General features: G+C 43.2%; 2 protein-coding genes across 4 annotated transcripts in view; one reads left to right on the forward strand and one right to left on the reverse strand.

Annotated features, from left to right (window-relative positions):
- Positions 1-11,283, forward strand: part of LOC117417723 (bone morphogenetic protein receptor type-1A-like) — a 64,566-nt gene extending 53,283 nt beyond the window's left edge. For 2 of the 3 annotated variants that reach the window (XM_034029960.3, XM_034029959.3), the window contains 10 exons: positions 1,035-1,197; positions 1,579-1,681; positions 1,977-2,076; positions 2,194-2,290; positions 3,585-3,723; positions 4,262-4,454; positions 4,854-5,151; positions 6,140-6,315; positions 6,747-6,877; positions 7,307-11,283. In XM_034029960.3, the coding sequence (XP_033885851.1) occupies positions 1,055-1,197; positions 1,579-1,681; positions 1,977-2,076; positions 2,194-2,290; positions 3,585-3,723; positions 4,262-4,454; positions 4,854-5,151; positions 6,140-6,315; positions 6,747-6,877; positions 7,307-7,432 (1,506 nt within the window). In that variant the 5' untranslated portion in view covers positions 1,035-1,054 and the 3' untranslated portion in view covers positions 7,433-11,283. The remainder of the gene's footprint in view (positions 1-1,034; positions 1,198-1,578; positions 1,682-1,976; positions 2,077-2,193; positions 2,291-3,584; positions 3,724-4,261; positions 4,455-4,853; positions 5,152-6,139; positions 6,316-6,746; positions 6,878-7,306) is intronic. The other variant, XM_034029961.3, reaches the window with a different exon arrangement.
- A 760-nt stretch (positions 11,284-12,043) lies between these two features.
- LOC117417706 (multimerin-2-like) lies at positions 12,044-22,531 on the reverse strand. Its single transcript, XM_034029917.3, has 8 exons — positions 22,245-22,531; positions 20,286-20,408; positions 19,852-19,958; positions 19,344-19,427; positions 18,678-18,821; positions 15,800-16,185; positions 13,715-15,293; positions 12,044-13,214 (listed from the first exon to the last, which is right to left on the reverse strand). Exons 1-8 carry the CDS (start codon positions 22,499-22,501, stop codon positions 12,820-12,822), a joined length of 3,075 nt encoding a protein of 1,024 aa, XP_033885808.3. The 5' UTR covers positions 22,502-22,531; the 3' UTR covers positions 12,044-12,819.
- Between the last annotated feature and the right edge of the window lie 2,045 nt (positions 22,532-24,576).

A 24,576-nucleotide genomic window follows, 5' to 3' on the forward strand; every position in this document is an offset into this window, starting at 1 on the left:
AATGTCATTTTGTTGAAGTTTGTCACTGACACACATTATATATAGTAGTATAAGTAAATTGTGTAGTTTAGTTGTTTAAACAGGTTGTGTCATTGACAAAGTGTTTTTATGAAAAACATAGGAAAAGTCACAAACAATAGGAGGCAATTCAACTCATCAGTGCTCGTCTGTTTCCTAGTAGTTGACTGATCCCAGAACTCTGTCTGGTCTTAAAGGATCCCAGTGATTCAGCAGCAACAATGTTGCTAGATAACCCATTCCACAAACGTGATATCTTCATAGCTCTTATTATTGAGTCATGACCACAATATAAAGCTTTCTCTTGCCCACATGGGAACTGCAGGATGCAACGCAGCTGTTTATATTTCTCTTGATTTTCGCAAGTGATAAACTGTGAATGAACAAAGGTTAGGGTGGATGCCAAACCACCTTCCTGCACATACAGCTTCCTCAATGTCTGTCAAGAGGAACAGCCATTTCAAAAACTAAAAACTAGTGCTTAGTATCACCAACTACAGCGGCTATACACAGTGTTGCGTAGTGCCCAGGACAAATAGGTTGGAAGTTTCAGTTAATCCATTTTTTAAAGCAGAAGGAAAGTTAGTCTCAGCAGCTATTGAGGGAGGTGGATGCTCAAGGTTCATTTTTCCTAATTTTGTAGTTTTTTTTTTTTCTTTCTTTCTTTCTTCCGTGCTGACGTTAACACTCCCATTGTGCTGCTGCTTCTTAAACCAGACCACCATTTAAATGTTTTGGCTTTAAAAGCGAAATTCTTCTGATCAGGCAATTCCAGGAACAACAGTAAAAGGAAAACAGCAGCAGAGAACACCTGGAGCAAAGCTGTTAATTCTTAGTCAGTTCTGGGGAAAATTTAAAGTCTTAACTGATTTTTAAACCAAGCTAATCTAAATACTGCCGCACAAACCTTATCAGAAGGTGCTAGCTGAGAAGTTTTACCTTGTATTTTGAAGATGTCTTAAGGTGCTGTTTGTCTTTAACTGCGCTGTCCGGTTTGTTTCTGTTTTTCCCTTCAGCGGGTCAGAACCCAGACCACATGCTCCTCGGCACGGGTGTAAAACCCGGGGAGTCCAAAAGGGCTCAGGGCGGCTCGACGGTGTCTCCTGAGGACGCTCCCCGCTTCCTGAGCTGTTACTGTTCAGGGCACTGTCCCGAAGACGCTATTAACAACACCTGCGAGTGAGTAGCTCACTAAGACATGCCTGGTGCATGAAGCAGCTAATTAGTAAATCACATGAGAGCAGTCTGAAAGCTAGATGGAGAACAAGCCAGGCAAGTGCCATACAAAAATACAGAGAGTATGAACAAGCCACTCAGACAGTCAGGTTTTCTAACCCTGTTTTCTTGCACCTTTTTCTTTTGCTGCATCGATCCTCCTTTCTCTGATTCCTCTGTAGCTCTTTCTCATTCATTAAAACATTTGAGGTTAGTCAGCTACAGGCCTCTGTGTTTGTGCATTGTGTTCAGTTTATGTTGTGTGCTGTATACTGATTCTGTGTTGTGCTTTGCGTATAATTTGTTGTTGTGTGCTGTATACTGATATTGTGTTGCATGTTGCAGGACGAACGGGCAGTGTTTTGCCATCATAGAGGAGGATGAGCATGGAGAGACTCTCCTGACATCAGGCTGCATGAAGTATGAAGGCTCTGACTTTCAGTGCAAGGTAATGTGTCTCATTTAATTAATATTAGAAAATTCTTTAATTTTGAGTTGGCTGGAAATCTTAAGTACTGTATAATTCATAGAATATTTGTATTGTACCGCGCACTACTAAACAGTATATAGCTACTATAGCTAGAGATAATAAACACATAGCTGCAGTGTCATAGCTAGTAATATCAAACCCTATTACAGCTGCTATAGTTATATAGCAATGCCAAAAGTGTATCTTTTGCTAGACAGTTGTTTTAAAAAGGTGATTATTATTTATTTATTTATTTTGTTTGTTTGTTTTAAAGGACTCCCCAAGAGTGACACCCAGGCGGACTATCGATTGCTGCCAAACAGATTTCTGCAACCGGGACCTGCAGCCCACACTGCCACCACCCACTGAGAAAGGTGTGTTCCAGAAGTGGCTGTGTAAACCAGTATGAACCCCTTTTAGGCCAGCAATAATAATTGTGTTGTGACGGTTAAGGGATACTAACCTTAATGCCTTTATTTGCTTTTACATAGACCCCCTCTTTGGCAGTGCCCACTGGCTTGCCTTTTTGATCTCTGTGACAGTCTGCAGCATCGCGCTCATTGTGATCACTGTCATCTGCTACTACAGGTAAGAAACCTGATGCAGAGTTTCATTACCATGTGCAGGGGTTAGAACAAAGGGGTTAGAGAAAAGGCCATTCGGCCCACCAAGGCTCTTCCCTTGTTAGCACGCCATTCGCCCTGATTAGGGGGATCCAATTTAAAAGGACAGAAAATGTTCCTGGAGTTTGATACTTACCCTGGTAGGCTGTTCCATGCATTTATATCTCATGAAGATGTGTTTTGGGTTAACTTTATACCATTCATGATTTTATAGCCTTCAATCAAGTCTGCTCTTTCCCTTCTTTTTTGTAGGCTGAAGAGATGTAATGCTTTTAACCTTAGCTCATAGCTCATGTCAGTAGAAATCCTAGGATCAGCCGTTGCCCTTCTCTGTATCTTCTCAAGTGCAGTGATGTCTTTTTTGTAGTAAGATGACCAGAACTAGAAGTACTAATTTAGGCATGGTCCTCAAATGAGCTTTTATTTGAGAATATCTGACTTTAGTATATTTACACACATGGGGGAGAGGGGAATAGGCTTTTGAAGGCAACAGATTTGATTTAAAGTTGTTTTGTTACAACCATCATCTCAAGCTTAAAGCATTTTATGACCAAGAACCACGAGTTGTGCTTACTAGGTCTGCTTCAGGCATAACATAAAAATAAACTGAGTAAAATGTTGTTTATCAGTAAACAAGGAAAGGAAAACATGAAGCCCCTGAGAAGGAGCTGTTTGTTGCTTTTTTTTTTTTTTACTGTTTCTTGTGAAGAGGAAGACTAATTGGAAAATCCGACCATGTTAACTCATAACTACCTGGTGCACTCTTGTGCTTTTGGTTTAAAAAAAAACAAAACAAAAAACACATTTGATTTGATTAATAGATTGTATAATGGTAAACTGTCATGTTCAATTCAGTGCAAAACACTGAGCTGACCTTGAGACTGAGGATGTGAGGATCCTTTGTATATCGATGAACTGCAATACGTCCTTTACATGACATAGCGCAACGGAACAGAGGTGTGTGCGGTGATACAAGATCAGAATCACTGCATATCTACATGTAGTCCATCAAATTATTCTTGTTAATGATGAACAATTTAGTGATTTATAGTTCTCATGAATACTGTATTCTGCCTTTTAACAAAATAATATGTCAGTAATCATGCTGTCTTATTACACATCATGCAAAGTAGCTCTTCAGGAGCACGCAGTGGGAGAGATATCGTAATTTTAGGGTATGTGTGTACCGTTGCACCCCCCACACTGTGTTCATGTGCAAGCCGAGCCTGTAACGAGGATGCCTTGACTGTCTTGTGTAGGTATAAGTGGCAGACAGAGAGACGGCGCTATAACAGGGAAATGGAGCAGGACGAGGCCTTCATCCCTGTTGGGGAATCGCTTAAAGATCTGATTGACCATTCACAGAGCTCTGGGAGTGGGTCCGGGCTCCCTCTGCTGGTAAGAAGACAAACTTTCAGCAAAACCTAGTGCAGCAGTATTGAAAAGATTGATTTATAAACTTTCAGATTTGTATTGTCTTATTAAATATAATATCCTCAATATTGTATTGCTGGCAAATACAATGGAAATGGATTCCCAAATATCACAGTGAGCCAACTGTGATGTTTTAATTCTGTTATAACTAGATAGCAACATGCCAATTAAGATTGAGGAAAAACTTCATTCATTTAAACTAGGGGGTGGGGTCGCTGATGGTAAATCACTTAATGTTTTAATATCCAGATATCCCATTACAGACCAGTCCATTTCAGATGTTGAAAACCAGTAGGGTACCAATAAATTCCTATTAAATTGTACGTATATTCTTCTTCTAGAAAGTTAATAACAATTAAACAATCAAATATAATTGGGACAAAATATAGTTATGCATGAAATGTCTTTGCTCTGTGGCAGAAGCAGATCCTGCTTGATCATGTTTCTCATTCTCTTGTTCTATTTTTCTCCCTCCTTTCTTTTTCTTTCTTTCGTCACACAGGTACAGCGCACTATCGCCAAGCAGATCCAGATGGTGCGCCAGATCGGGAAGGGGCGTTACGGTGAGGTGTGGCTCGGGCGCTGGCGAGGAGAGAAGGTGGCGGTCAAGGTGTTCTTCTCCAGAGAGGAGGCCAGCTGGTTCAGGGAGACGGAGATCTACCAGACCGTGCTTATGAGGCACGAGAACATACTGGGTAGGTCTTGATTTGAGGATTTTCAGGTGGTTGGTCCTAAACATGTTCAAAGCCCTAGTCTTACATAATTTGGAACAAGAAGATGCAGGCTTGGTCCTCTTTATAGAAAGTTGAAGTGGTGAAAGCAGTGATTAGTGATGAATGGAGATGCAACATTTGATTGCCGTGAATTTTATTTTGTGACATTCATTAACCGATTTTAAATAAAACAAATGTATTTTGTTAAGGCTTTTGTTAAAAGTCTACACATTTAATTTTGCTTCTTGCTTTTGAATAATAGTGTTATCGACCCATCTTATTACCTGACTGATGTTCGATTAGGAAATAAGAGTTACCTGATTGCAGCTCTGGAGATGCAGGTTTGAAACCTCTCTCTCTCTCTCTTTCTCTCGCCCACAGGCTTTATTGCTGCGGACATCAAAGGCACGGGTACGTTCACGCAGCTCTTCCTGATCACGGATTACCACGAGAACGGCTCTCTCTACGACTATCTGAAGTTCACCACGCTGGACACCAAGTCCCTGCTGAAGCTGGCGTACTCGGCGGCCTGCGGCCTGTGCCACCTGCACACAGAGATCTACGGCACGCAGGGCAAGCCCGCCATTGCGCACCGTGACCTCAAGAGCAAGAACATCCTGATGAAGAAGAACGGCACCTGCTGCATCGCTGACCTCGGCCTGGCCGTCAAATTCAACAGGTACGCCTCGCCCCGTGAACACAGCCAGTGCTGCCCGAGCTCTCCACAGAAATCAGGTGGTGACGATCAGCTGAGGTGCATTGGTGTTGATCGGGCTAATGTACCATTCAAAGTGAATCAAGTGAAGAAACAGCTGCTTGGGTTTGTGATTGCTGCTTTTCTTAGATTCTGTCTAGAACAGCAATCCACACTCCAAGCAGCTTTCTTCAGTTGGTTCATGCAGCACTAAACAAAGGGTTGGGCCAGTTTAACTTTCCCATGTTATATCCTCCTGAATCCGCCCATTGCATCCAGTTTAAAGGGTGCTGGGATTTTCATTCATACATCATCATTCAACTGTGTTGTGTTTTTTGTGTTAATTTGGTACATTTTTATAAATGTAATTCTCATCATTCATTCCAGTTGATATAGGGACTGAAAACACACACTCTTGGTTAACTAAGGTCAAATTAAATAGTGAAGTTACAAGACTGTCATCTGATCCTATACTCTATAAAGTATATTGTGTACAGTATGGTTTAGTTTATGAAAGAATAAAATCTAACCGTCTTGCTGTATTGTTTTGTTTTAAAGATGCAGTAACAAATACATCCAACAATAGGCTCATTACAAATAAAAAGCAATCTAGGTAAAAGTGAGCACAGCCAAGAAAATCTGCCAGGATTTCTCGTGTTTACCTATATGAAAGAAAATCAGTCACAATGGTAGCGATTTCCCGGTTAGTTTCTTCTCTACACGCACCTGTCTACATGATGATACACTTCCTTTGAAGCCAGTTTGGCTGCATGGAGTATGAGGTACAAAACCTGACCAGATAGCCGCGCTTGGGCGAGCCGTGGAAACACCCGGTTTTGTTGCCGGGAGAGCCAGGCAGTGGAAATTGGGAAAATGATGTGAACTTGTTCCAGCGGCTACAAGCATGGAATGTGTGTTGTATGTTGTGTGTCTTTCCCGTCTGTGTACTTATGTTTGTGTGTTTCGTCTTCAGTGACACGAATGAGGTTGATATCCCGCTGAACACGCGCGTTGGTACACAGCGCTACATGGCGCCCGAGGTGCTGGACGAGAGCCTGAATAAGAACCACTTCCAGGCCTACATCATGGCGGACATCTACAGCTACGGCCTCGTCATTTGGGAGATGGCTCGCCGCTGCGTCACTGGAGGTACGAGGGGTCTGGGGGCAGGTCAGATAAGATATGAACAGTCTATTTTAATGACCTGAACCAGGGATTGGAGGGCCTTTCTGCATTGGGTTTAATGAAGTAGTTGTTTGCTTTAGGACCTGGATGATCTACTATGGCCAGAGTTGCCCAGCCCTTACCAACCCGCGGACGATCGAAATACTGCCCGTCTTTAACTCTAATCTTTCTGGTGTTTTATTGACCCTCCTCATTAACATCACAAACGAGATCATTAAAAGTGCTGGATTAGTTCACTGAAATAGACTCCCTGAAAACAAAACAAAACAGGTGCAGTTCAAGACAAAATATGCAAATAAACACATTTTTAAGTTGTATAATAATAATTATAATAAAGGTGACACTTTCACCAAATTATTGCTTTTTTTTTTAATGCTGATCTTCTCCTTGCCCAGGTATCTTGGAGGAGTACCAGCTGCCCTACCACGACATGGTGCCTTGTGACCCATCCTATGAGGAGATGCGGGAGGTAGTGTGCGTGAAATGTGTCCGTCCCGCTGTGTCCAACCGGTGGAACAGTGATGAGGTAAGCACTGGCAGAGCACTGGAGCACCAACTTCAGTACTCGGGTTCGGTCAGTTTAATGGAGTACCAACCAGGGCTTTATATTCAGGCTAAAAATTTAAAAGTTTGGTTTGACAAGTGCTATAAGTAAATAATATGGTATTTTGCCGTTTGATCATTGATCATTGTGATTCTGACTTACAGCGCACACACACAGGAAATTATTGTCTATACATACCACCAGACCAAAATAATTAACTGTTTATGAGGCAATTCCTATTTCCTGGATTTGTTTGCTTTTTAACGTACTTCTCACCAGTGTTTGTTTCCAAACACACGTCACTCCCTTGTGAAAGTTATAATAACCATACAGTAACATGGGGAAGTCTCTGAGCACAAGAGGATGGATAAAGCAACGATAACATCCTCATTTGTGTTTTTCTCTCCCCAGTGTCTGAGGGCGATGCTGAAATTGATGTCTGAGTGTTGGGCCCAAAATCCCGCCTCCCGCTTGACAGCTCTACGGGTCAAAAAGACACTTGCCAAAATGGTAGAATCGCAGGACATCAAGATATGAGCACACTCGAGACAGGAGGAAAGACTCTTGAAGATTCTTATTGTTGTAGTTATTATTATTATTATTATTATTATTATTATTGCTAAAATTACAGTTGTTATGAATGGGGCTGAATGGATTTGCCTCGTGAAAACTCATATTCACTCCCACTGCATGCCTAGGTAAGGAGGCTAAACTGAAGTACTTTCAGCTGAAAGGCAGTGCAGAGAGAGCGACAGGACTGGGCATGGCTGTGGAGACACGTGGAGCTTGTGTTTGGTATTACTGTTGAGGACAGCTTTCTGTGTTGCTCGCTATATACTCCAGCACTGTAAGGGGAGAGTGAAAAAGACAATGCAGAACTTGGTTCCCCTTCTCTTGATCTCCAACTGCAAAAAACTCTGGTAATGGGAGATGGATGAACTCCACAGATTTAGTGCTTTCCGTGAAAGCTATATATATATATATATATATATATATATATAGATATATATATATATATATATATAGATATATAGATATATATAGATATATATATATAGATATATATTATTTTATGAAAAAGAATTTACTTTGCAGCTGGCTCATTTTTAAAGGAAAAAAAGAAAGGTTAAAAAATCAATCAGGGGTTATATACATTGAAAACGAACATAGTCGAGTCATAGTTTGAGTGTTTTTTTGGTTTGTTTACAGCCAAGCTAATTGTTAGTGCCAGGACTTTTATTTGTATTTTTTTTCCAGCCATATTAAAAAAGAAAAATACAAAAAAAAATACAAAAAAATAAAAACGGATTCCCAACTTTTTTCCAAGTTTTAATGCAAATTAATAATTACAAGGAAAGGTAACAGGATTCTCTTTGTATTTAACATGTAAGTAGAAACTCAACCGGCCCAGGACGTTGTGCCTACATTAAGACTGTTCTGTTGTTTTAAGCCTGACTGACTTTAATTTGTGCCACTAGCTGTGAACGTAATCACAACGCACCCTTTTGGAAAAAGAAGCCGATTCGTCTTTGTGCAAAATATATACAGAGCCCTTCTTACACAGAGAGAGTAGAACATCTCTGGTGAGGATGCCTTAAATTCAAACAAAGCTACGACCCTCTTCAGATCTGGTAGTTTTCACTTTTTATTATAAGAAAAACAACAACTTTAAAATGAGTGAAATAAAAAAAAAACATCCTCAAGTGTGATTTTTAATTGGCAAAGTGTATTAAAAAGAATAATAACTATAATTAATCCGGTTTTTTTTATTTTTGTAATTGTTAAAATAAATTTTCTTTACCTGTAGTTGATCAGAATCTTTTTTGTTTTTTTTTTGGGGGGGGGGGGGTGGGAGAAGCCATAAGTTGCAGGATTTATTTTGTTGTTGTTACTATTATTTTTTATTTTTTTTTAACTGAAATGCTGAATGGATGTAGACCTGCATATTCTCAATGGGGCGGTAAAGGTAAAGGAGATGCTTTCTGTGTGCAGCTGTTCAGGACTCTTCTGTTTTTGAGTTGTTCCTGTTTGTACCTGTATTTTCCAGGATCCTGTTATTGTGTATCAGCTGGCAGGTGTTTACTGTGAGCTTGGACACCCCTAAATTCACCTGAGATTAACTTTGGACAACCTAGTATGAATTGTTTGTTTGGCATCGCATGTTCGAGGAATGCCTCATTCTGCTCAGCAAATGTAGTAGTTTTAATGGCTATGTATTTATCCATGTGGCCATATACTGAACAGTATTGGGTCTACCTCCTGCATACTGCACACTCTCTGTGTGAAATTTAATTTTGCTAATATGAATGTGTGTTGTAGTCTGGGAAAATAATCCCAGAGACGGATACAATGCAATTACAATTACAGTGGTATTATTCATCATTAAAACAAAATCCTATTCAGGCCGTGGCTACAATAGAGAAGTGTGTGTAGCTGGTTTTCCTCCTGTGTCTCCGGGAAACTGTTATTTAAGAGTCATTCAAACCAAACCTGAAGATGCTTGTCTGTCTTATAAAAGGTTAAGAAATCTAAATATTTTCCGTTTTTCTCAATAGCATTAACCCCCTCTGCATTGGGCATTCCAGTTTGATAATTTACCTTGTCTCCTTGAAGCGCCCTCAACCTCGACTCAAAGCTAGGCCAATTAGTGCTTAATTATAAACCTCAAAGATCATGCCATGCAATCAGATCAGATCTCTCCTCATTGGCATACTTTAGAATCTTAATTGGCAGCTTAGTTTCGTCTAATGCCATCCAGTTCCTGCTGTCTCATATCATCTCACTGTCGCCAGAGTCGATTATCTAGCAGGGGAAGCTTGCTATGTGTTTGCTGGCACTGTTGAAGAAGACTTTCCATTTACTTGCATTGTGTCTTCATTATTTAAACAACTTGTGTCAAAACCCACCTGAGTAATCCATTGTGAAAAGTCTGTTAAGCAGTGAAACAATGTATCAAATATTTAAACGTGTCAAAATATCTCCTAGCGCTTCTGGTTTTACAGTAGCTTGCAATTTTGCCTTTGGCCACTAAATATGTTCAAAGTTAATTTGAATATTTTGTGTTATAAGTCTTCCCTAATTGTCTTCAGTGTTACAGAGCTTAACTTCTGGCATATTTCAGTTATCCTGTAGTCTTCAGAAGCGTTGGTGATCTGTAACACTGAAGAAAGGTGCAGGTTTTATTTATTTATTGCCAAACAACATTTGAAAATGTTAACTTAGCCAGACAGACAACAATGTATTCTGTTCTGTTTTGCTTCAGCCAAAAACATCATGGCTGCAATATGCTACATGTAGATGGGAAGGGGTACCTATTAATTTGAATGTGGGGTGGGATAAAAGTGCTGCCTTTACCTTCCTGCTATCCTTGCCACTGAGATTAGCGACCCCTCTGTGCCTGCATTCCCTGCACGTTGCTGCAGGCATCCTAGCGGACACCTACTGTACACTCCCCCGTACCTGTGATGTCACACTACAGAGAGAACACTGGCTGGGGGCTGGTGTCAAGAGTTTACAAACGAAAATTTAAGCAGAGAGGTTTGGATTCAGTTAGAAAACGTGGGGCGCAAGCAATGGCAAGTCTAAAGGAGCATCTCTGTTAACCCTACCTGCTATCTATCTGCCATGATTGTGTTATTCTGCCCCCACCCCCTCAATACAAAATACTTTTTTATTATTACATGTGGAACGGATTTGGGGTCAATTCAGTTGATCTGAACAGCGGCAGGTCTAAATGCATTGTCATAAGTAGGACTGGTTATTTTCCTCGAGACTAAAGTTAAATACACTGGAGGCTAGTTTGACAGACCCTGATTAGCACCAATATTGAACTATCCATTAGTAGTAAGGTAGTCCACCACTTTTAATCAAGGTCAGTGAATCCAGATATAAGAGACTCACAGATCCACCGCTGTGTTAGATCAATTGAATTGACCCCTTTGCATGTTTGTTTTTTTCCCCCATTAAAAATGATGCCCTTTATGTCCGTGTTTGTATGTATGCTGACCCTTCCTTTTCCTTTTGGTTGGGTGCACTATGCCCAATGCCCAGCGAGTTTGTAGTATAGTAAATAATACAAATGGAATTATAAAAAATGAATGCAGTTCATTTAGAAGATTTGTACATAGTAATTGTAAGATGGGTACACTGAGCAGTGAGCGGTCTCTCTTTTGCCTGTGTTGTATATGCAAGAAAAAGAAACCTGTAGAATAACCTGAAAAAATTTAAAACCAATGTAACTCTTCAAATGTATTTTGTACAGCATCTAGTTTTCAAAGGTGCCTTATTAAGTTTACCAAGGATAGCATTTTGCGAGAACTATGTTCTGTACACAGATTATGTCCAATGTATCAATTTTTAAGTAAAAATAACCTTATTTTAGTACACACCACTGTTGTCTTGATGTTTTTATTTTTATTTTTTTTTATTTTTTTGGACTCCAGTGACATTCCTTGTCTTCACAAAGGTAGGTAAGGCTTTTATTCATCTCTGTGAGAAACCCTTTCTGTTTTTGTGAGCTGCTTCTACTTTTGAAAGTCCATCTTTCCAAACTCGAAATCCCTGTATGTCCTCTTCAGTTTTGGTTTTATTTTATGTATATTTATTTTTCTTTCCTGTCCTGTATGTAGAAAAAACAACTATTAAGTTTTTAAAAGTTATTGCAAGCCTGCTTACACTAGGCTCTCATTTGCAGAAGTGTCAGATATAATGCCAGGAGTGACACAAGTTCCCCAGAGAATCAACAGGAAAAAAAGCCACATGGTTTCAGCAAGAGGCTGAGATCAGGAGCTGTTCAGTCATGTTCAGAATGGGATCAGCGTTTCAGATAAGGCTTGTTTTCACAGCTGCAAGATTGACAGTCATACAGTCCTATTAGTCTCTGATCAATGAAACAGAGACAGCAGCTCTCCACACCTTTCCCCAGGTTGTCAAATCAATGGGGATCAGCTTTTCATGCTTCAAACTTAAAACACATGCTAAAAATTGGCTTAAAGTTACTTAGCCTTCAATTGATTATTGAGTTTGTTTTTCTTCTGTTGATGGCTATATGCTGGCCCACTTGAACATCTTATTCTTTAATGTTGGTAACATTAGCAAACATTGTGTTACAGCAAGCAAAGTACAGTAAAATCCACTGCTAAACAGAGATAGAAACATACACATGTATTATTTATTACAATACCCTCACCTGTTGCAGCAAGTGGGTATACAACATTAATATGTCTCAGCAGCTCTACCTACAGGAAATAATTGGTATAAAACACCAATGGAAATCCATTTAAAAAAGTTACAGAACAAGCTATAAATTACATTTGGCTCATTCGAAAAGACAAAAAAATATTTGGAGCTAACGCCTGTATCTAGTCAGTGTTAATTTCTCTGTGCACAAACTATCCAGTTGTTGCTGTTTAAGGATGATATTAGATTTTCTGTCCCCATATTTTATAGATTATTATACATTGCACTCTGACTCAATTTGTTGAGAAAATTTTAAGCAAAAAAGTTTTAAAGAAATACCGAATTGCAAAACTCCTTAAACAGAGCTGGTTTTATGGCATAAAAAATAAAACAACCTTTTAAATTTAAATAAAAAGTTTCTGGATCAAAGTAATGTGTCTAAGTTTGTGAGGCGGTTTCAGGGCCAGTGGATAGTTGCATAAAACACCTTAAATTAAAATGTTCCCTTTGTGTTTTTTGCCTTAAAAATTGGGATTTATAAACTGGTTTCACAGACCCCAATCAGACACTAATGTACCTTACACTAATTTGTGAAACCAGCCACACAGGTAGTTTAGACAAACCATCCTCATGCATTTAAATAAATACCTTGGGAATAATAACTTGCATTTCTAATGAAGAGTTTTGATTTTTTTTATACAACCGGCCACTGTCTGTTTTAAAGGCGACAAGTGGAGGGACAGCTGTCAGGGCGTTCTGAACAGCAGCACCCCTCCAAATGTGTTGTCAGCCTGGCTGCCTCTCTCCAGGGACCCCTGCAGCAGCTCCAGTCGGACCTGCTCACCCCGGACCAGCTCCAGCAGGCAGACCCGGGTCAGCGGGCCCACGGGTTTCCTGTGGTTCTGGTGCAGTCTGGCCACCAGGACCCCTCCCCTCATGAGCTGCCCCAGCACTGGGCCTGGCCCAAAGTCCAGGCTCAGTGTGAAAAGGTACAGGCCACGGGCCGGCGCGGTGAAGACCCCCGTCTCGGGGGAGTAACACTGCCATGTGTTCAGCACCGCCCGCTTGAACACCGCCGTCCTGGTCTGATTGGACACCTTGAGGATGCTGGCCAGGAACACAACGGGGGGGTCCAGGGACACTGTGAGAGGGGGAAGTAGGGGGATGAGAGACAGGTGAGAGTGGGAAGGGAATGAGACAGATAAGAGGGGAAGACTTCATTAGACAATAGCAAGAAAAAAAACATTCTGACAGTAATCCTAATTAGTTTCGATATATATACATATCCATACATTCAAAACACTCAATGAGAATTCTCACTATTAAAAGATGATAATGCATTTTAATAGAAAATCACAAATCTCACTTATTTTTTTCCCGAATCTCACTCATTTGGACATTCTGAATTGGCTTCTCTGCAAAAAGATAATCTCCGAATTAATGTAGTAAAATGTGAAACTGAACAAGCTTGTAAGACACTGCAGAAATGAAAGTATCCTCTAGAGGGTAGTCTTATTCAGCTCAAGAGGCTCCTGAGCAACCTCACTGTCATCTCCGTTTTCACATATGATTTGTATATATACCCTGTATAAATCAATACAAATAAAAAGGGGGAAAGCAAAGAAATATAACAATAATTACCATGTGTCTCTAGCCATGTGTCCTTCGTGTTGCGCTTGACCACGTCCCCCAATCGCGATGTCTTGCCTCCCTTGCGCCCTCTCTCTCTCCCCTTCTGCCTTCTCCTCTCCATCTTCCTCATTGCGCTCCACAGCTGGCTCAGATCCACAGTCACGTTGGAGACAGCCAGTGCCTCTGTGTCCCCAAAGACTCCGTGGAAAACCTGCAGATGGCTCTCCAGATCCTGCCTGAGTTTCTGCAGCTCCCCTGCCCAACCACCAGAGGGCACCACAGTACAGTTACAGCAGGATTGGGGGCAGGGCTGCTGTTGCTCCTTCAGTTTCATCACCTGGGCCCCTAGATCCTTCAGTGTCCCCTTCAGGTCTGAAAGCTCTCTGTCTAGGGACCGGTCCCCAATCAGGGGTTCCCCTAGCCTAAGGTCTCCACTCCTGCGCTCCACAGCTCTGGAGTCCCCACTGGGGGGCCCCTCGCTGGTGGATATGGGGGGAGCAGCCCGTTCACTCCTCTCCCTCCCTAGCTCCAGCAGCAGCCCCTCCACCCTCCTCTCCAGGGACACCAGGCTGGAGTTGTGTGCCCGGAGCCCGGCCAGGGCCTCCCTCACGCTCTCCTGCAGGGTGGGGACAGAGAGCTCCCCCAGCTGTGAGGACATCTCGCTGGTGAACTCCAGCACGTCCGCCCCCAGCATGGCCTCCAGCACCTCGGCGTGTCTCACAGTGTCCGCCAGCAGGGACTGGAAGGAGCTGGACAGCCTCTGGATCTCTGCTGTCCAGTACCCCTCCTTGTCCCGTAGCCTGCTCACCTCACGCTGCAGCCCCAGCCCGGCCCCCTGTAGCTGGAACATGTTGAGATGCAGTGCCCTGTGCTTCTCCTGCTCGAAGGCCAGGGAGCGCTGCACCTGTTGTAGCCCCACGATCAGGTCCTCCACGGAGTTGGTGAGGCCTGGCCTCCAGGCCCCGTGGCTGGCCTCCTCCAGCTTGTGTCTGTTGTTCTCTGTGACCCGGGTGCAGTTCCTCAGCTCCTCCCTCAGCTCGTCCCCCAGCAGGGCCAGCTCTGCAGCCAGACTCTGGCAGTTGCAGTGGCTGGGGTAGAGACCGTACAGGTCATCGATGTCCAGTGAGAACTCCTCCACCTTGTCGCTGACGTTCCTCAGCTGGCCCTCCAGGGTGCTCAGGTTGGCTGCCAGCCCCCTCACCCCCTGCAGCACCTCCACCTTGCTGTCCTCCACCGTCAGCCCGGACTCCATGAACAGCACGCGGATCTCCCTGGTCGTCTCCTGCAGGGTGCTCTCCAGGTTCAGGAACTCCCGCTGCAGGTCCTGGACATTTTGCGCGGACAAGTCATTCTCCTTCACAAGGTAGGTCACGTTCCCAGAGTTCTCGGACACCTTCCGCTCCAGCCACCGGATTGCCTCCCAAACACTTGGCTCGACCCCACCCTGTCCGCTCTGTCCTCCCACAACACCACCCTCCTCCCCCCCCTCCTCTCTCCCACTGTGTCTCTGCCTGCGGAGCTCCTCTCCCAGCCTCTCCTGCTCCCTCTTCACCTCAGCCAGGGAGACGTTGAGCGCCTGTAGCTTCACCTGCACGAGAACACATAAGACGCACCTGAGCTTGATACCTATACACTGGGCTATGTCATGTGTTGTTTGTATGGTGGTGTAAGCACATTATTACAGCATAACATGATATTAATGGTACAAACAGTGGCATTAATGAGGCAGTGGCATCCAAAATAACGCAGGGATGTGAAATTGAACTGGCTTGTGGGATACTGCAGAAGGAGTACAGTGCCCTCTAGAGGGCAGTCTTATGGTAGTAAAATAAAACTATAAAACTATTCAATTTATACAACAAGAAGTAACAAACATGTTTAATTTAAGGACCCAAACGTGTTGGCTATAGTGTTTGTTACTAGACAAAACACATTGCAAGACCTGGATGGATACAAGGATGGAAATAAGACTCCCATTGCTTGGTTATCTATACACTAATCAAGCTCACTGGAATGGGTTAAACTGCTATGCACTAGGAGTCTTCTTTCCTTTCCTGTATCGGATACACCAGTTCCCTCAGTGCGGGCACTCACCTGGATCATCTTCTGGTTGCGCTTCACCTTGACATCCGTTTTTGTCTTGATAGCGGTCAGGTTGTAGTGGAGTGCGGCCTGCTGGGAGTGAAGCTTTTCATGCAGCTCCCAGCCCTGGGAGCTCAGTAATGCCCCCAGCTGGTCCAGCTTGTACACATTCTCCTGCAGCTTCGACTCAAAGTCCTGCCTTCCCTCCCTGCCCTCCTCCCCCCTCCCCGGCCCCTTTCGCAGCACCTCCACGTCCTGGGCCAGCCCCCCCAGTTCTCGAGACAGACTCTGCAGGCTCCTGTTGAAGCCGTCCCACTCCCTCTGCACATGTTCCTTCACCAGGGCCTCCAGGTGAGGCAGGAGCAGCTGGGCCAGGAGAGACAACAGAGCAGCTGAGTCTGAGAGAGAGAGAGAGAGAGAACCTCTTTAAGAACACAAGAAAATATGAATGAGGGGAGCCATTCGGCCCATTAAATGCTCGTCTGGTTCCTTATAGCTGACTGATCTCAAAACTTTATCGACTTCTTTATAGCGTTAACTATAGCTGTACCTGTTGTAAAATGTTTATTTAATGATTTATTATTTACACAGTTGAATAGTTAGTAAATGTAAACGTGTTGTTAAAGTTTGGCACTGTATCTTTCTAACTTCCTGTCTTAATGTGATCTCTGTTAGATTCTTACAGTATGTGTTTCTCTCTCAAACAGTCTTACTAACTCACTTTGTTCTCTAATTGTTTAAATCTTACTGTGTATTTCTCGCTTACTGTTTGATTCTTACTGTCATTGTTACTTCTCATTTGCAATAAAAGTGACATTATTATTATTATTTATTTCTTAGCAGATGCCCTTATCCAGGGCGACTTACAATTGTTACAAGATATCACATTATACATTATTTCACATTATACAGATATCACATTATTTTTACATACAATTACCCATTTATACAGTTTTTTTTTGTTTTTACTGGAGCAATCTAGGTAAAGTACCTTGCTTAAGGGTACAACAGCAGTGTCCCCCACTGGGGACTGAACCCACAACCCTCCGGTCAGGAGTTCAGAGCCCTAACCACTACTCCACACTGCTGCCCCATGACACAGTGGGTTAATTCACTAGTATGTTGTGCTGTTCTCCTTGGGGGACTGGATTCAAATCCAGCTGTTTCCTTAATTTTTTTTCAAAGAATTGGTTTATTTACCTTATTGTCAATGTGAAACACAGCTCTCCTGTGGGAGCTGGTGGCGCAGTGGGCTAATCCCATGGCCTTCTCTCCCTGAAGATGGCTGTTTAAATCCAGCTCCCAGTTTGTCAATAGAGTCATTTTAGGTTGGTGTTGTTTTTGATGGGAGATTTGTTTAAAAAATCTCAAAATATGTGTCATGAAATTTCAAACATGATCCAAGGTGGGTCACTGAGTAAAAATAGTTAGTGACTTATATTGCTTTGCAGTTAGCATCAATAGTCTCCAGGCTTCATGAACAGGATATGCAGGTTTTTTGGGGTTTTTTTTAGACAAAAATTAGATTTTTGCCTCAGTAAAAATCTATTCCTAGCTATGCCCCTGATACAATCAGCATTCTCATTGCTAAGCTTTGCACACACAGCACATTCTGGTAGGTCATGGAGTGATGCGATATCTGTCATGGCTGGGTTCTCTCCGTTGTGCTACCATTGCTTGTAAAGTGAAGTTTTGTAAACACGAGTGGTACAGTACGGTCCCATATTGTGTGCTTTCCTAGTCAGGAGTACCTCGTATTTGTTTTTAAAAAGAGCACTGTATTGTATGTTTTACCGGTAATATTTTTTAATCAGCTTGGAAAAGCTACTTAACAAAAATGGACTTGTTGTACATTTTGTTTCATTCAGTATCTGCTACTTACTAGCACAGCAACACATACTGTACTGTACCCACACGTACCACACTCTCTGTGTTGTCTGAAAAAGTCACGGCATTTCCTATGTGAATGCAAAAACACAAGGGAGAGGGGAGAGGGGAGAGGGGAGAGGGGAGAGGGGAGTTGTTTAAACTGGAAACATGCAACAACTGTTTAATAATAATTTCATGCTTCAGCTGTAGCGTCCAGCAATGACTTAGTAATTCCCTGTTTCTATCTCAGATTGCAGGAAATCGTAGCTTTATAAGCTTTATTTTGTTATGGAACGAAAACTGTGGGGGTAAAACAAGTGTGTGTTTTAGTTAATTGGGCTTGGTGGGGATCTCTACATTGTAAACACGCATGGTCATGCATGCCGTACCCCAGCTTTATAGCAATTGCTAACCGTGCATTACAACTATGTTGCTGTTACTACCGGTTAACTGAGGATGAGGAAGTAACAGCTGGAAGTTTTTTTTTTCTTTAAACTTGTATAAACAGGGGTTGCTATTTCAGACACATGTCAGATGACATCACTGACAGTGAGCTTCACCCCCAGTTGAAAGAGAGGCAGGATATCCTGCAGGAGCTGCTGTGATCAGAAAAGAAAGACCTTCTGCAGCTCTTTGTACTGAGGAATGAAGGGTTCCACCCCACAATCCTTTACGCGATCCTCAAACAGCACGTCATGTGTTCTTTATTACCCAAATCATTTAAAGTTCTTCCCACTGAGAGTGGTGAGGGTATGGAAAGGGTTACCATGGGTTACCTAGCCATTCTGTCGACGTTGAATCACTGGACTCCTTTACGTCCTGACTTTGACAAGGTTTTGAGATCAACCAGCTAAGCATGAATGAATACGCTGTGCACTGCTCTTGTGCTTTGTCCACATCGCATTGTAAAGAACAGGGAGGTAAGGTAAAACAAACCAGGGTAAACCATGGTAAACGCAGAGTATAACCATTTTTTATAAGGGCGCACACACACACACACATACACACAGGCATCCCGTACCTGTTCTGTTCTGGTTCAGGTCCAGCCTGAAGGTCCTGTTTTCCCCCAATAGTGAGTGAAGGTCGTGCAGCAAGCTACCTGGGTGCTGGATATCATTTGGCAGACCTCCCTCCTCTCCAGCCATCCGCATCACCTTCCCTGGATCTGCAGGGAGCGGAAGGGGATGAGGGGGTGAGTGGCCAGGACAGAGGAGGAACAGGGTTCATGAGGGAGGGGGTGAGGGGTCAGGAGAGGAAGTGAGGGAGAGAGGGTTAGGGGCTCAATGTTTACTGAAAGAAAGCAAACTCTGGGCTGCAGGGCAGTGTGGAAGGTAGTGGGTTTTGAGTAAAAATAAGTCATGGGTGAAGGAATTGAGCTTGAGCAGCTCAGTGGTTTCAGCAGTGGGCTGTGTGTGTACGTATGTGTTGGGGTGACACCTGCCTCTGTGTATTATTCAGCTTTGATTGAAACCCTGGGAAAGTCTCACACACCTTTTCCTCTTCTCTACATATAAAGCCATGCACACAATCAGATCCAGTTTGTTCCAGAAAACCACAGCACTTCCTCTGTTTGTGGAGGGGAGAGAGGGGGAGGGGGGCTAAGAGAAAGCACAAGAGAGGGAGAGATAGAGAGAAAGAAACAACTGCTCTCTGCAGATAAACACAAAAAACAAACAAGCTGGTGTACCTGGGCCTAGAGACTGGTTAGATTCCTGTTCCCTGCTTCCTGCTGTCTGGTTGATCGGTACAGACAAGTGGCTCGAAGCTGCAACTGTGAGGAGAGAGAGAGAGAGAGAGAGAGAGAGAGAGAGAGAGAGAGAGAGAGAGAGAGAGAGAGAGAGAGAGAGAGAGAGAGAGAGAGAGAGAGAGAGAGAGAGAGAGAGAGAGAGAGAGAGAGAGAGAGAGAGAGGAGAGAGAGAGAGAGAGAGAGAGAGAGGAATGTACTGACAGATATCTGTAAAGATCTTTTTTATTTTTCATTTACATCTTCTAGTGTAATTATAATAATAATAATAATACCTGTAATAAAAATGGGAATAATATTAGTAATAGTAGCACCATAATAATAATACTCATAACAGTAGTAGGAGTTATACTAGTAATAGTAAGAGTAAGTAGAGTTGTAGTAATAGAATTGAGTACTAATTGTAGTAATTGTGATAGTAACAGTAAGAGTAATGATAGTGAAGCCGCACCTGTGTCCTCACAGTTTGTTCCCATGTGGCCAGGACAGCACCTCCACTGCAGCGCTGTGAAGACCTTCTGCTTCTGCCGATACACCGGCCGCAGGGACAGCTTGTACCTGAGAGACAGCGAGGAGACCAGCGCCTCATTTCAACACCGCACAGTACAGCTTCAGCCTCATTGGCAACACCAATGTGATAAATACCGCTTTTAAAAAGGGAGAATTCAATTTCAAATGAAATTAGAAAAGACAAATAAATAAGGCATTCGATTCAAATATAAAAACAACCAACGACATGGATTGTTTTTTAAACAAACTGCCAAAGTCCAAAATCCAAGTCCCTACTATCTGAGTGTGGACTCAGCACTGCTACTGGAGAGTGGATGACACTGCTATGCAATAGGAGTCTTACTTCCATCGCTGGCAGTGGTGTCTGAATCTTACATTACGAGCTGGCAGTCGGGAGTCCCATGGGGGCAGGGCTTCTGGGATCGGGTGGTGAATTGTTCTGTGCCGCCGGACACCACGGTGGTCACTATGCGAGAGTGGACGAAGGCACACCAGTTCCTGAAGGACAATAGAAACACAAACATCGTCAGTCTCCCAGAGTAAAAGCACAGCGAAGTGTAATAAAGCACAGTGAAAACAAGGAAAAGCATAGGTAAGCATACAATGATAAACCAAACACAATTTCAGCTAGCCTTTTTTTTATTAGTTAATAATTATGTATTAATTAACTATAAAACAAAATGAACATGTTAACGCGTTAGTAAACAGATAATAAACAAACACAAAAAGTAACTCTTAAAATTAAACATGATGCTTTCAATTAAAAAGACGCAGTTATGAACACACACACAGAGCTGTGATTACATCACACCTGGACCTAGTCCTTTCCCAGGGGTCAGTCTGAATAGCCTGAGGGTCGCTCACAATGCAGCTTTTCTTAGACTGCCTCTAGAGTGGCTGCACTTCTGTTTTATTGCAGTGAATAGCTGTCTTAAAAATGCCCATTGTTTCACTGTTCATGCAGACCACAGTGCTGTTATGGTATATACAAGTAGCAACAGCTGCTGGATTGCTGGGGACCAGTGGGATTACTGGTTGCCTTGTTTTGCATCTGCCTGGTTTATATCATAATATAGTTGTCAAGTATGAGAAATCAACCAATCACTGTTACACTGTATCTTATCCTGTGTACAGATGTCATCCCGTGCATGGAACGCACTGCTTAATTCTAAACTTAAAAAACAACACATTTTTACGATTAATGGTAGGTCTTCGTTTTTGTGATTTAGTTTTGTGAAGTAGTCTAGTATTATAACAGAAATTATTGCCCCTAAACTGCAGGTAATCTCCTGTACCAGAAGAGACACCCCTCCACACAACGTACTAAACTCGATTCACTGAATGTTCTTTCATCTGTCACCAGCTATTGCCTTTACAGTCTCTTCAGACAGTTTCCTCTAGTAAAAGCACCACTGCTTGGAGTGCAGGACGAGTCATGCAAGCCTGGTTCGGATCCTGGTTGCGTTAGTAAGAAGCTCTGCTCAGGTTTGGTGGAGAGGAGACATTGGTAACAGAGCCTGCCCCTCAATAAGATTTATTAAAAAATATACACAAACACACACACTCACACACCACAAGAATAAAACCTTGGTTTGTTTTCAAGAGGGACCCAGGAAACAAAATACAGACAAATATACATTTAACATCATCCATTCTCACACACGCATTTCTCCTTAGTCAGTAATTACATATACTTTAAACAAGAAAGTCATTATGAACCAAATATTTGAATGTACGCAGTGACACAGCATTTCGAATGTCAAGCGGTAACCGATTCCAGAGTTCAGAAGCTCTGTACATTAAACATGTCTGGCCTATCTATCTTTGATCTCATAAAAGGAATATTCCTTAAATACTATGCTCATTAACTTAACTTGCTAACATGGATTGGAAGTTTCTAGGACCATCACCATGCCTACAGTTGTAAAGCAGAGAGGCAAAATGCAATGGTAACAGACCCATGTTTGTATACATCACACAGCGATGAGTTGAACCAGCACAGCATGCTTTCCCATGAACCTCTCACTTTATCTTAAAACTCCAACCCACTGCCTTCCACACTGCAGCCCAGCACTAACCACTGAGCTACTCAAACCCACTGCCTTCCACACTGCAGCCCAGCACTCTAACCACTGAGCTACTCAAACCCACTGCCTTCCACACTGCAGCCCAGCACGCCGAACTTCATCAAACACTGAACAAAAACCTCGATAGAACTCACCCCATTGGCGCGTTGGGAGCAACAGTAAATGTGCCTTGGAGTCAAAGGCACATAAAACAACGAGACCTGAGCGGTACCTCCTGGTCACTCTGTTGCCACAGCGCTTGACTTACCCGGTCCGGGTTGTAAGTTGGTGGGCTGCTGTCTCTCCTGTGGAAGGCGCAATCTTTGGAGTGCTTTCTGCTGGGGGGTCCCCAGGGGTCGCAAACCTATGCGTCTCAGGCTGTACCCCGAAGTGGTGTTGGGGGTGCCTGTCACCCTGTTTCAGGAGCTCCTCCTCCGGCTCCTCCTCTAACTCCAGGTCCCTCGCTCTCAGGTCAGAGCGGACCAGCACTGCCAGGGACAACAGAACGAGCAGCTTTAAAACCATGTCTCCTCACAGCTAACTCAGAGCTCTGCTTTAAAGTTTTAAACAGAGTTGTTTTAAGATCCCTGGAATTTCCCTCCCCCCCCCCCCCTCCTAGTTTTCAAGCCTCCAACAATGATCGGAAATGAGTTTCCTAACTGGTCAGCCTCTCTCCAGAAGGTCACAGGACTCGAACAATGCAGCTGGCTCTGTTTCCAGAGGAGAGACAGAGAGCAGGCAGCAGAGAGGGTGGGAGCTCAGGTCCTCGCAGGAGCAGGGAAAGTGCGAGGAGCCGCTAGGAAACTGTCCATTGCTCTTGGCAGGTCTCTGGAATTCTTATCAACACCCCCTCTTTTCCTCTCTTCACAAGACCAGGAAAGGGATGTTAGTGGAAATCTTGAGAGGGGGTGTGTGTGTGTGAGAGGGAAGGGGACGATAAGTGTCTGTCTCTGACCATAGTCTGTCTCCACTCAATATCAACTGTGGACGCTCTTGAGACAGTGCCTTAGTCAGGGTTGCACACCAACATGCCTTCATGTTTGTGCACAAGAAACACTTTCGAGTGTTACTACTTGATTAATTCGGAGAGTTCAGCAGCAATCAGTACTTCCTATTTAACTCCATGGACAGTGTTCTGGTCAACAGAACTGCTGCTTCCTAGTGCCTTAGCCAAGAGGGTCACATGGCCTGTTTTAATCATAAAGGTTTAGGCCCTTGTTTAACTGTTGTGCTTCCAGAAATCATCAGCAGGTGGCGCCAAACTTACACGCAGAGGGTGACACTGTCCCTGCCCCCCCCCCCCCCCCCCCATTCCTATTTCATGATAAAACCAATTTCTTTCAGCTCACAAAAATGTAATCATCCAACCGCTAAAGCTGTCAGACTGAAACACAAAAATAAATACACAAGAAAGTGTATTGTACTGGGCTGACTGTATTGAATTAGCTGGCTCTCAGATCCCCAGAACAGTACTGAGTTCTCGATACTAGACTGTACTGAATTAGCTGGCTCTCAGATCCCCAGTACAGTACAGAGTTCTCTATATTAGACTGTTTTGAATTAGCTGACTCTCAGATCCCCAGTACAGTACTGAGTTCTCGATACTAGACTGTATTGAAATAGCTTTCTCAGATTCTCTATGCTGGACCTAAGATTCTGAATTTGTTACAGGATGAAATTAACAAGGGCAAGCCTCTAAAATCCCAGCAGTGACGCTGCTAGGATGGCAAGTTAACAGCGGCACCTTCGCAAGCACAGAACAACCTGACGAGGCAAAAGCTACACATTCTCAGGTGATGCTGAATCTGTTCTCTTGTCAGACAGTAAAAAGGAAATTAATGACTAGGTGCTTGTTTTATTGATCTGACACAGAGGTATTTTAAACAGCTGCTTATATATTTAGATGAGGAGTGTTGTTGCAGACGTACTCTGACATGACGGATTACAAAATTGCAATTAATGTTGGTCATGAGTTAATATCTGTTAGAGTTCAAGGTATTGATTTTGTTTCCTTCCCCCCTTCTCCCCAGAGCTGCTAAACTGCTGTCTCTGCATCTTCTTGCTGTCTGGAGCAGGGGAGCAGGGGATTGTGGGAGTGACTGCAGTTACAGCAGTCGACAGGGCGTGGCGACAGCAGCAGAAGCAGTGCATTGTGGGTGAGATCAGCAGGATGCTGCAGTGCTGGTGTCATTGGTCCAGCCAGGGAAGGGGGTGGAGCTCTACGTTATCTGTTAATCTGTTCAGCTGTGATATCTACATGCTTCGTGCTGCAGAACTATTGTACTACACAGATAAATGAGCTGCTCCATAACTGAGGTGATAATGATGTACCTGAAACTCCAGCATTGTCAAAGTTCAGTGCTCCTTGCTAACTACATGGTCACAGATTTATTGATCCTCTGTGCTGTATGAGCTATGATCCTTAGTTACTAAGCAGCAGCACCGGTACCTCTGCTGAGCTCCACCAAGCCAAGTAACCCAAGCTTAAAAATAAGAAAAGATAAATCAATGAATGCAGGAAGTCTGTGCATTCCACCCCTATGCTACTTGCCCACTAATGGGCTGTTTCATGAATAGATGACACACTTCAATTTGACCGG

Source organism: Acipenser ruthenus, chromosome 13 (assembly GCF_902713425.1).
Source record: "Acipenser ruthenus chromosome 13, fAciRut3.2 maternal haplotype, whole genome shotgun sequence".
Classification (NCBI taxonomy): domain Eukaryota; kingdom Metazoa; phylum Chordata; class Actinopteri; order Acipenseriformes; family Acipenseridae; genus Acipenser; species Acipenser ruthenus.